General features: G+C 35.5%; 1 protein-coding gene across 1 annotated transcript; it reads left to right on the forward strand.

Moving 5' to 3' along the window:
- The first annotated feature begins 373 nt into the window (after positions 1-373).
- LOC112514960 (S-adenosylmethionine carrier 1, chloroplastic/mitochondrial-like) lies at positions 374-11,605 on the forward strand. The gene is made up of 12 exons (XM_025121611.1): positions 374-655; positions 2,291-2,398; positions 4,903-4,989; positions 5,340-5,412; positions 8,395-8,485; positions 9,922-9,975; positions 10,048-10,143; positions 10,348-10,437; positions 10,633-10,684; positions 10,866-10,927; positions 11,051-11,131; positions 11,283-11,605. The coding sequence occupies exons 1-12, from the start codon at positions 625-627 to the stop codon at positions 11,394-11,396; spliced, it is 939 nt and encodes a 312-aa protein (XP_024977379.1). The 5' UTR covers positions 374-624; the 3' UTR covers positions 11,397-11,605.
- The last annotated feature ends 1,582 nt before the right edge of the window (positions 11,606-13,187 follow it).

Below are 13,187 nucleotides of genomic sequence, written 5' to 3' on the forward strand. Positions count from 1 at the left end.
ATTTTATTCAAAAATAAAAACATCATCGCTTTCTCAAAATCACATAAAGCCATATTATAACATCGACTGAGATAAAGAATAAAATGAAATATTAAAAACACGATGTATCTCGCTGCATTGCGCGAGTACGCTTCTAGTATATATATATATATATATATATATATATATATGAAAGTTTACGTTATACATAAACCAACACCTACACATCTCTTATTGGGGTATGGTGTGGGCTATTACACTTTTCATGAATTTAATGGCTTAAAAACCCTTGATTCAGCATGAAAGCGATGCTCTTGGTTCCTCACTTGGACCATGTATTACATTTTGTTGATCATATTTTAATCTGGTTTGTAACGAAATACAAGTCATGGTAGCAGTCTTTGAAATAACAAAACCCCAAAATTGGACCCTCCCCTCACTCGAGGTGTTCGTCTGCTTAAACCCTACATCGCCAGATTTCAGGGTTTTAAGTTCCAACTAATTGTCACAGACTGTAATATCATTATCGCCTCTTGTTTCCAAATGTCTACTCTATCACGTTGATTGTCACTTTTCTTTTATTTATGCACAATTGGAAGATATCTTCTTACTTTCTCTGATCGATTCAATTCGAGTTTTCCTGCAATGTCGGCGAATCAAAAGACAGAATCACCAGGTACATGTTTATCTTCTTCGTTTTTGCTCAGAAAATGGAATTTTTCTTTTGACTTGTTTCTGATTAGCTCAAGTATTTATCTTTAATCACTTGCATGTACGCCCTCCATTTCTAGAATTATAATCCTCTACCTTCACCTTAAGTTTATGCTTTAAATTGTATCCCTGATCTTTTGTTGGAAGTTGACAGTAATGAGTCGATACTTAACAAATAATGAAAAATTAGTGATAGGATAAATATATAGCAACCCTGCTATAGATTTTTTCTTGGTAAATTTGATGGGTGCTACAGATTTTTCCTAACGTCATGCCACTTTAAACAAATGATTTCGGAGTCTTGGTTGTTTCACCAATTGATAACTTTTGTGGTAAGGGGATTTGAACCCATTACTTTCAATGTGTTACCACCTAATGGATGAAACCAAATACCTCCAACAATAATTGCTTGATAGCATCGTTTTTCTATAATTTCTTTTGGTTCCAATTCTTGTGAAAAGGTCTCTTGTTGTTGTTGGAATGTTACGCCACTTTAACTGTTGATATCTTTAATTTTGGAAGGGAGAAAATCAAGTTGATGATTTGGTCCTCTACAGCTTGCTTGAGCTAGCCTTGATTTAAGTTCTCCATGGGGATATCATTTTTAACATAAAGTTATTTAATTGAATACAAAACCTTTTCGTTAATCAGTTAATATTTGCTTTTGAGTGAGTGTTTGACACTTCATTGTTTGAACTTTTCCACTTCAACATGGCTTTATGGAAACTGGTAGACTTATGCTGGTGGCAGGCTGGCAGCATGCTATTCAGTGATGATCCTTCATGGGGATCAAATCAGTACACTTATAACAAGTGTTTTGAAAATCGACATCATCTTTATTGTTAAAATAACTAAAGCTAAACAAAACTGTGCTGGATAGTTTATTCTGAAAACGTTGTGTCTAAAGTAGTTTGTAATTGCAAGTGATGATTAACCATGTAAGTAGCTCAGAGATATGTGTACGTAATTATTCTATGCCTCTTTGATATCTATATTAAATGTGACAAGTGCTATACATAAACTGTGCGGAAACCACGTTTTGATGTAGAACAATAGCTGGAAGATTGGAGAACTGAGAAGACTAGAGAAGCAGAAAGAGAGAACAAGGACAGTGGAAAAGAAAACGTTTCAAAGACTTCTACAAACTCACTATCATTCACGCCCTTTTCAATATGGAATTACATCCCCTATATAAATAAAGAGAATGCTAAATTGCTAACAGTTACTAGCAAAAAAAGCTACTAGCCATTGTGACAATGAAGTTAAATGATGATGTTAATAATGCTAATAATAATCATTGCCCTAAATACTAGCCTATATACAGTACGTATCACCGTACCAGATAAATAAATATACATTTATCTGTATATAATACAACCTAATTTCCAAATATTAATTTATGCAAATCTCCATTCATGCCTTTGAGGTCCCCATCAATTGCAAATCTCTATGTCAAAATTGACATGTCTAGCCATGATATTATCCATGAATTTAAGATGTGATTCTTTAGTGGTATCAGCCTATCAGGTATGTTTCGTGCAAGTTTAAGATATAAATTTCTGTTTGCTAATCTATTTTGAGCTTACAATGTTTGTTACAGATACATTAAAATACGAAGTGTTCAGCTGTAAAGATGCACCAAAAAAGCATGCTGCATCAGTTGGCACAAAAGAAGACAACCCCTTCGATTTTGTTCGAGTTTTGTTGGGTATGTTGTATCATCAATAACTATCTTGTTGAACACTTGTTTTGTTATTTGCATTAAAAAAAAACTAAGGGGCTGTTTACCGAAAGCTTACTCGGGTAAGCACTTACCAAGTTACGTTACCTTACCGGATGAATATGGAAAGGACCAAAAATCTTATCCGATAAGAGAGAAACAAGGACCGAAAGTCTTACCCGGTAAGTGAGAGTGACAGCTCTTACCACGGTTATTGCTTACCGGGTAAATTGTTGCATAAGATGCTGTTTTTGTGGACAAAAATCTTACCCGGTAAGTAAGCGATAGTGTTGAATTTCACGGGTAAGCGCTTACCGGGTAAGTGATTAGGTAAACGGCCCCTAACTAAATGTATCCAGTGTATCCCACCTGATAGTAGGGTTTTGAGAGAGTAGAATGTGCACAGATCTTACCTCTACCTCCTAAAGGTAGTGAAGTGGTTTCTGTAAAGTCCCCCGGCTTGCAAGTTTTTGTTTGCATATGAAGAAGAAAAATGTGAAACAGGAAAAAGGTCTATTATTTATGACCCATATATATATCATTTACGGAGTTTGGTGCTATTATTTTCATCCAACACAATATCACTAAAGAAGGAATGAAGGAGAATAAGCTCATTTACATAGTGCTAAATACGTATCATTCCATTGAATTAGATGATTCTCGCTGCCTTTCATGGTTCTGATTATAATTAATGATGATCTATTGACATGCATGAAGTGAGGTAATTTGCAATTGCCGATTTGTTGATCTAAGACATTGATTGAATAATAGGTGCTTTCTTTGGGTTTATCGCATATTATTTCGTTATGACTAGTATAACCGTTTTTGTACATAGAAAAGGACTCGATGAAAATGTAAGAAAGAAGTAGAAGTTAGTTCCAGTTTTTTTTACCAGATAAAAAAAATGCAGAATTCTGTAATATTCTGGTGATGGTCAAGACACATCCTGATGACCAAATTAATGGTATTAGGAGAATGTGATCAAAATCAAATTCTTTAATTGTTCAAAGAGCATTTAAAGTCATAGAGACCTGTGGGCAGGGCGGAGCCACGTTGGAACCAGGGAGGGCACATGCTCCCCCTGGCATTTCAATTTTTATATAACATATATGTAGACAAGTCATATTTAGTTGTTCTGTGAGCTCCTCTCTCACAAACATGCTAATCTATGTATATTTAGATCTCTTGATTTTGTGGCTGGGAGTTGTAGAAATTTGGGGTGCTGCTAGCTATTCTTTTTATATCTATAATACGATAGTCCTAAACTTCTTTTCCATATGCACTTTTGGTCCCTATAACAATGAAATTTGTGCAATAGCTTTTATGGTGCCTTATCATCTATATTGGTTCTTGTCCCAAAGATATTTAATTCATGGGTTTTTATATAGTTTATTTGTAAGTAAAAACAGGGTTGGTTTACTACGAGTAATACACATCTTTAATTCATTTATAACAACTCAATCTCAATTATATATGTTTCTCACATAATTCCATTAATATTTTGTTAAGAAAATAGAGAAAACAACAGAAATCTACGAAAGAAAGTTTTTTACTTTATGATTTATTTAGCGTTTTTAAACCTTTAATTTCTATCACAGAAATTGGAAAGAGTCAATCGCACCTGTTAACTCAGCTCTATCAAATTGGTATGATGGATAAGTTTTAGAAAACAGAATTTAGCGTTGTGTTTGAATTTCTGAATTTATCATTTCATCAATATAAATCATTGTGCTTGCTATTTTAAATAACTGATTGAAATCCTAGCTCTGCCACTGCCTGCGGGTTCCCCTATTAAATGTTTTATGTATGAAATGATTATAGTTGTCATCTAAATACTCATAGATTTAAAGTGGAAGGTCCTCTGTAAGGGAAATGGTTGTAAACTTTGTCCTTAAATAGCTTGTGACCTAATATTTCATCTATTTTATGAAAATTGTAATGTCTGATTGGCACATGGTTTTGTAGAAGTGTTGATTAGCTAAACTTCTCAGATGCTCTTCAATAATTGATCAAAGAGGGGGAGTCTTGTGGACCAAAATCAATAGCATCAACAAGTTGTAATGATGACAATTGACAAATAAACAATTCTAGCTTGGATACTTGCCAAAAAAAGAAAATGTTGCAACTCCTGTCTGACACCCTTAATTGAATTTGTTGCAACTTACATGGGACAGAGGGAATAATACTTCCATGTTGAGCTTACCGACTTTTCTGCTAGAAGCTTAATTAACTGAGATGGTTTCTAATGGTGGTTTTATCAGAAAACAAAGCATGTAGAAGGAGAAGAGAGGCCAGGAATGTGATAATTCTTACATAGTAGGCCCATAGCTTTAATTAGAAATAAATTGATTTTTCCTGTTATTTGAAGCATTATTATCAGAAAAACATGTAATTGTTGTATTTCACCGTAGTTTAGTTTGATATTCTCTACAATGAACGTTAGTAGAGCAGTGTTTGGCTACACACTTGTAAAAGTATTTTCCATTTTGCAGATGGTGCTATAGCTGGAGCTGCTGCTGGAGTTGTTGTGGAATCTGTATTATATCCACTTGACACTATTAAAACCCGACTTCAAACAGGTAGAGTACAGTGGGACTTGTAAAAATCATATGCTCCATAGACCAATCCTTGGATTTTCTATGTTTTACAGAGATTTCTATCATTTGCAAGAGGAAGTCCTTATCTACACACAGTGGGGAAAGTTTTCCCTTGTGTCATATGTGCATGTCTGCATGACTTTATTTAATTTCGTTTAATTTTATATAATTTTTGAACCACTGCGTTTTTATTCCATATCGCCATATGGGATGCTGCAGTATGTTGATATTGCTGCTGTTAGAGAATTTAAATTTGGATCAGTATGATAACTAGTTCAGCCTTGAAAGCGTTTTTAGAGTTCTTATATTTTTATGATTTTAATGGTATACAGTTCGTGGTGGAGGAAAAATTATCTTGAAGGGTTTGTACTCTGGTTTGGCTGGAAATCTTGCAGGTGTCTTACCGTAAGTTCTAGCTTCTTTCCTCAACTAGAATTGTTGTACATATGCATTGTCCTTTATCTTCTTCTTATCATCTTATGATCAACAAAACGGGCAGGGAATGCATTTTGTTAGGCTTTCTTTTTCCCATCTTCCACCTTATCTTTCATTTCATTCACATATTTGTCTCTATATATCGATCAGCCAAACATACAAAGGCCTAAAGGCCTCTTTGCTCCTTCCGTGTGTGCGCTTCACACTTCTGGTTGTAGCTAAGCAACCCAACACATGGCTGTGGTTAATGCATCTGCATAGGCCTTTGTACTTCATCAGCAGAAGAGATAGCCATGGAGCCCTTTAGTGGTTCCTGTTCACAATAAGATTCTTTTGAAAAGCAACATCAGTTTGCAAAAAGATTGATGACCTTTTCCAGCCCCTTCGGTAGTCCAAGAGTTGCAAGATCCCTTGATTGCACTTGGCTCAAAGCATTTTTTTTCATGGCTACATAGTACTATTTACATGTTTTTGCCTCTAAAAGAAGAGAAAGAGGATACTTGACGGGTGTCGAGTCCGGCAAATAATAGAATTTTATAAAATAAGCCTATTATCTCTAAAACACACTTGTGATAGCGATAAGTAGGGTCGTCTCCTCAGGGACTCGGTGTTAACTGTAAGTCCAAGACGTAACCGCGTGCAAATTTATTGAAAATAATATGCATATATATAATGGGGGGGGGGGGTTGGAATATTTATAAATAGCCTAAATATGCAAAATAAATTGGGAACTTTAAACAATAATAAGAACGAGACTAGCAATGAGCATCAATTAACTAATCCTTTGGATTATATATCATCGACTCATTCAATCCATTTTCTCAAAAGAAACCAAGTTGGTTAGGACATCGACACGCGTCAATATTCTGTTCGTTGTAAAAGCATGATCAGTCTTGAACACTCTACGACTAACCTCTAATTAGCTAATCAAACCTAGTCACGGACTTAGAATTTAATTGCCAGTTGCATTAACGTCAAACAAACCCAACACTAATCGACAATCGAGCGCCGATTGTTTAAATTAGATTATACGATCTTACAACATCATCATTTAACATAAATGTCAACTGTGTGTCGTGTGCTACTTCAATAAACCGAAAAGCAATTACGGACTTAAAGGTTTATCTAGCAACTCGAAATTGAATTAGACATAACAAGGGATCCTACTCAAAATATCCAACTCAAAACGATAAGCATTCAACTCTAAACTCGCATAAATAGCTTCAAATGATATTAAAATTGACGTAAGTCTCAACGAATCCAAATTCAAAGTAATCACATACTCATTACTAGAGTAAAGGATTTAGTTACTCATGCTTAGAACTAAACAGAATTTACAAAATGATTGAAATTTTAGAATTAGTGAAGAAACCTGGAATTTGTCTTCAAAATCGCTACCCAATATCTCGAAATAGGCTTACTGTTTCTTCACGATTCYAGTCATGATCAATYCTCTTGAAACTCTCAATTAGTCCTCTAATCCTCCTYTCGATTTCTGCCTTGCTACTGCCSTTTTYGATTTCTGCTCGTTCCCTCTTGACCGACTTCTCAACCGACTGCTGCTCCTTCTCGATTGCCTCTATATCGACARCTTTCTCTTTTCTGCTTTCAATCGACAGCCCCTTTTGCTGTCTCCTCCGACCTCTTTTTTCTTCTCGATTGACAGCCTCTTTATCGCCTCCTTTCCTCCCATCTCTGCCCACGATCTTCCTCGTACTCACCCACGATCTCCCGCACCTCGTCTGGCTGCTGCTGCTCACGTCTCCCTCTTGATTTCTCTCTTGCTGGTCTTGGGCAGCAGCCTTGGGCTGCTGCTGTTTCTTCTTCTTCCTTTTTATTTTTATTTTTATTCATGGGCTGCAGCTGGGCTTGATTTTGGGCTGCTGAAACATGAGATCAAAACAAAATAAATCAAATTTCTTTTTTTCTTTCTTTTCCAACTTAAATGACCTATATAATTAAATAGCAACTTGAATTAAAAAATGGACATTTTAAGCATCTACTTAACATTAATTGCAAGGTACTTTGACATAAAAATGTATATATTTGTACTTATCAATACTGAAGTTGGCTAAGATGCCTCATTTCCTGGATTCTATTAGGGAAAACATGAAAAAGGTTCAGCTTCCTTTCTTAAGTAAGCCTGTGAGGGAGAAATGTCTGGCCTTTCTGAGAAAATATTGTTTGGCACCTCCAAGTCTCCGACACGTTTTTGTCTCTCTATCTTCATTCTTGTGAGGGTAAAAGGTGATAACTAACTTCTGGCAAGCTTCTATTATTATATAGCACAGCAAATACAAAGGTGAAAATGGCCCTTTTGCATAAAAACTTGCATGATCAGATATTATAAAATCAAGGAAGAATTTATTTGATACTGCAGCTGCATGTCTTCTTGTTGAAAGTAGCTCATTGCCCCAGATGACCTCTACCTCCCCAGTCTTTCTCGACTCTCCTCTGTATTTGCCACCATAAAGCCTTTATTAATTTTGAAGCTCATCGGATGATAATGTCGAGAAGATTGAGGTGACATTGGCTGAGGAGAAGCTACGATAATGTCGCTTGAGCTTACTAGGTGATCTCCAGTGTAGATTTTTAGATGCTCCAATTAGAAGAGGAGACTCATACCAATAAGAGGTCGTTGGAGAGGTAAATATTGGCCAAGAATGACATTGGCGTATGTTTTGAAGAGAGATTTAACATTTAAGCGAGTGAGGTGTACAAAGAAATTGGCCTTGGATAGAGTGAATTGATGATTCTATTCATGTTGCGGAGAGCTGGGATCCTTCCTCTTTATAATTCCTATGGGGTTCGACTTCTTTATAATTTACATGGGTTTTTTAGCCTGCCCCAACTACTTTGGTAAAAGGCTTGTTGGCATTGTTTGAAACTTATATAATACTTGTATTTTCCTATTTTAAGGAAAATGTTGTTGAACTCTTTTAATCCTTTCAGTGCATCAGCCATATTTATTGGTGTATACGAACCTACAAAGCAAAAGCTACTGAAGAGCTTCCCTGAAAATCTTAGTGCCCTGGCTCACCTGGTGAGTGCTCCAACTATATACATGCTAATATTTTGCGCTAAAACGTATGTACCTGCGAAGGTCTAATTTTGCTGGAGCAATGTGATAATTGCCATTTGCTGACAGTAATTCAATGGCAATCATCATGGATACCACCGTTTTTCCATTCTTGGAGAAAGAGTGCATTAAAGAGAATATGCATCAACTTGCATGTTTTCTATAACAAAAAATAGTAAATCGTTGAGTTTAGTGGTTGCTATAGATTTTTCTTACCTGAAAATGGTTCTTGACATAATATTTTGATTATGATCTACTTAACTTTAGTACTTCTGATTCGAGCTGTAGGCTGTGAAGGTTTTAGTTGCTTTCTTCGTTTGCCTTATGCCTACTTGTTAATGTTGTAGCATGCTTGATTTTGTCTGGATAATCTTAAGGAGTTGCCTGACTTCTTTATCTTGTTAGGAAGTTAGTAATTTATCTCCTTTATTTTCTTACTTAGTACTTGCTTAATATTTGTCTCTTGTTATGGCTTTTCGGGGCCTTGGAGGATCAAAGAAACTTTTTGCATGCTAAATTGAAAGGCAGTTCAAAGAAGTTGACATTTTTGGTCCTTTGGGTAAAATTCAAGTATTTTGACCTGTCTAATATTGCAACTCTACGGTGGCAATCTTGACTGAATGTGATGTAGTCCGAGTACTTAATAGCTTTTGGCACTCATATATTCTAGCACATAATATTTGTGTCACCATGTGTTTGCTTAAGATAAAACGGCATTGATTGCCCTAGGATTTCAAGGGAGGCATTATACATCTATCCCTCTCCCTCCGCATGCTGACGTAGGGCATTAAGCGACGATTAATATGAGGACTGGTGACCCTCTAAGACCAGTTTAACCATGACAAGCATGTTTCTAAACAGCTCTGTTTTTCTTTTTCTGAGTTTGCACATGTAATGCTCGACTACAAAGAAATAGTGCAGAATATTCCAAGTGTTATTAATCTAATCTCTGTTGATTTTGTGGGCTGTTTTGCATTTTTTTTGCATAGTTTAATGAAAATTAATAAAGATTTGAGCTATGCCTTCAGTTTTATCTCTTCACATTTACAGTCATTTTACTTGCACTATACTTGGTATTTGATTTTGTATTTTTGTGTGCTTATTTTTCTTTCCTATATTCCATACATCACAAAATGTACTTGGGGGGGTTCTTATTATATGCATGTAAATACATAGGTAAAAAGGGATTTTTGGTGATCATCCAAATTGAGTAGTAGTTGAGAAAGCAGAAGCTCACTCAAAATTCATGATGGCTTGTATCTCATTTTCATCAACCACTAGTCATTTTCAGCATCACCCAGAGCTCCTGATATCATATTCTCATATGGTAGTATGTGTGTGTGTGTGTATTTGCACGTATTTTCTCTGTTCATTTGAACTGCCTATTAAACTTAATATAGACCGCAGGTGCTGTTGGAGGAGCTGCTTCTTCTATTATACGCGTACCAACAGAGGTATGTCATTGTTAACTCTTGACCTTATCTTTAGATGCTGCTGTGTTGCTCCTTGTTTACCATGTTTTGCAGGTTGTTAAGCAAAGGATGCAGACTGGGCATTTTGCTTCAGCCCCTGATGCTGTTCGCCTTATTGTTGCTAAAGAGGGCTTTAAAGGGCTTTTTGCGGTATGTGATTTGAGCAACAGACAGAGTTTCAGGTTTCATAAGTTGTGGTTCTGAGAGTTGGTCTTGTTTCATTATCAATAGTCTAATAAGTTCTGGTCCTAAAAGTTGGTTTCATTATTGTATGCACTGAAGTAGCACCTTGTGATTTGTGTTTAATTAGATGTTGGGATCCTTTATTTGCTTATGCTTCTATGACTCCTGCAGGGGTATAGTTCTTTTCTGTTGCGAGACTTGCCTTTTGATGCCATCCAGTTTTGCATATACGAGCAGCTTCGAATTGGGTATAAACTAGCGGTAAGCTGACTCTGGTCCATGTTTATAGTAAACATCTGAACGGTACATTCTTGACTTTTTCATATCCCATGTTAAAACAAGGCATGTACCTGTTAAAAAGATTTCACCATTTACTATAATATTGGACTACACATTTGCCTTGTTGCATTATGATGTATTTGCATTATCCGACTTCTCTTTTTAATAATTCTGCAGGCGAAAAGGAATCTTAGTGATCCTGAGAATGCTGTGATCGGTGCTTTTGCAGGTAAGTAGCTGTTTATTAAACCTTTTTGAAGAACATTGCACAGCTTGATTTGCTCAATTTTTTTAACTTTGAACAAAGTGTTACCATGTTATTATGCAATCTTTGAAGTAAATGGTTTAGAAAATAGGAAAGGAAGTGTGGATATGCAAAAATCATTTGTAATAGTGAAATTGTGGTACAGGTGCAATCACAGGAGCTGTAACAACACCATTAGATGTGATAAAGACTAGGTTGATGGTTCAGGTATACCACTCCACTCCATTTCATCTTTATTTAGTTTTTCTTATTTTAAATAAAAAAAATCTATGTATATGTTTATTTAATAATGTAGAAGATGAGTTTGAGTTTGATGTTTTTGGGTGGCAGGGATCATCAAACCAGTACACAAGTATCTCCCACTGTGTCGGCACCATTTTAAAGGAAGAAGGGGCTTCTGCATTTCTAAAGGTGCAATCGTCCTTCCTATTAATTGCATTTTGTTTTGATTCATATATATATATATATATATATACACACACACACAGAGAGAGAGAGAGAGAGAGAGAGGGAGATGGTTGGTATGGTGAGTGAGAATGGTATTATGATGATGGTGGTGCAGGGTATGGGGCCGAGGGTTCTGTGGATAGGTATTGGAGGCTCCATTTTCTTTGGTGTTCTTGAAAAGACAAAGCAGCTACTTGCAGCAGAAAGAGAGGACCATAAGCTAAGTTAAAACTTCATTCTTTTATGACTAAATTACAGATTTGGTCCCTGTGGTTTATGGAATCAGCTTGTAAACTTTATTTATCAAGTAGATTAGCCGGTGGTATGAGTGGTATGCAATTCTTTTCATGGGTTCTGAATCATACCACCATCCATTAATTGTGAGGGCATTTTCGTATTTTTCTCTGTTTTAATATTTAATATTTCTCCTTTTTAACCAGAAAAGAAGAACAACTCTTTCCCCTCTCTCTCTCTCTCTCTGATCTCACCATCCACTACCAATCTTCTTTCTCCCCCCATCGAAGGAGACACCACCGGAGGAAACAGTTGTGAGAGAAAGTTTAATGGATCTTGTAGATGCGAAGAACCAAATCCATGAAAAACTAAGGGGCCATTTACTAAACGCTTACTCGAGTAAGTGAACATCAAGTCACATTGTTTTACCGGATGAATATGATAAGAATCAAGAATCTTACCTAAGAGAGCGAGACAATGAATAAGAGTTTTACCCGGTAAGTGAGGACAACGACTCTTACTACGGTAAGCGCTTACCGGGTAAATTATTGCATCAGATACCGTTTTGGTGGACTAATCTTACCCGGTAAATAAATGATAGTGTTAAATACTACTCGAAAGCGCTTACCGGGTAAGTGTTTGGTAAACGGCTCCTAAGTAATAAATAGAGGGATTAATTTCATAAAAATTCACATACAATAAGGACCAAATCCTCAATTTACTCTTGTTTTATTATCAGTTAATCCTACAAGAAAAGAAAAAAAAACTGATTATGATATATCTAAAGGGTTGTTTACTAAACGATGATACTTATTGGATGAACATGAGAATGATTCAGAATCGTAATGTCATGATACTGGATAAAAATGTCGTGTTAATATATTATCCGGTAAGTTAATTGAAAGTGTTGAATGTTTAAATTAAAAAAGGATTAGTTAATTTTTAGAATAATTAGAGCAGCCATTTGATTTGCATAAAAAAGAAAATACAAAACATGTATGCTTAGAAATATAAAATTTAAAAGATAGTATATTACTCCTATGTCTTATAGTACGAATATAAATATAGAGGCCTAATCAAATGAGAACTAATTAGTTTGTAGTAATCGTGAGTTTTAATCTCAACTATAAATCAATAGATAAATTAGGAAGTTTATAATTTTGGTAATTTTGAATTAAAAATTTAATGCAAGGACATTTTAGGTATTTTAAAACTCTCCTCTCTTCTCTCTCTGTTCCCCGTCCTCCAGTTATATAACCGTGGTATCACAATGCATCTTATATGTGCTTGGGTATCACATTGTATCTTTTGTTTAACAGAGAATATTTCTAGGTATCACCGGATGTTGGTGGCCGGAGGATGGGGGACGGAGAGAGAAGAGAAAATACTTAAAATGTCCTTACATTAAAATTTTAATTCAAAATCACCAAAATTATAAATTTTCTAATTTATCTATTGATTTGTGGTTGAGATTGGATCTTACAGTTACCACAAATTAATCAGTTCTTCCTTGAATAGGCCCCTATGAATATATATATATATATATATATATATATATATATATAGGCCTATTCAAGGGAGAACTGAGTTGTTTGTGGTAACTGTGAGAACCAATATTAACCACAAATCAACGGATAAATAAGGAAATTAGTAATTATGGTAATTTGAGTTAAAATTATAATTAAAGGGCATTTTAGGTATTTTTAAAAAACTCCTCTCTCCGACCTTCGATCTCCGATCTCCGGCCTCCGATCTCCGGCCTCCGGTGAACATTAATCCGGCAGGT

The sequence above is a fragment of the Cynara cardunculus genome, assembly GCF_001531365.2.
Source record: "Cynara cardunculus var. scolymus isolate 2C chromosome LG 6, CcrdV1, whole genome shotgun sequence".
NCBI classification, from domain to species: Eukaryota; Viridiplantae; Streptophyta; class Magnoliopsida; order Asterales; family Asteraceae; genus Cynara; species Cynara cardunculus.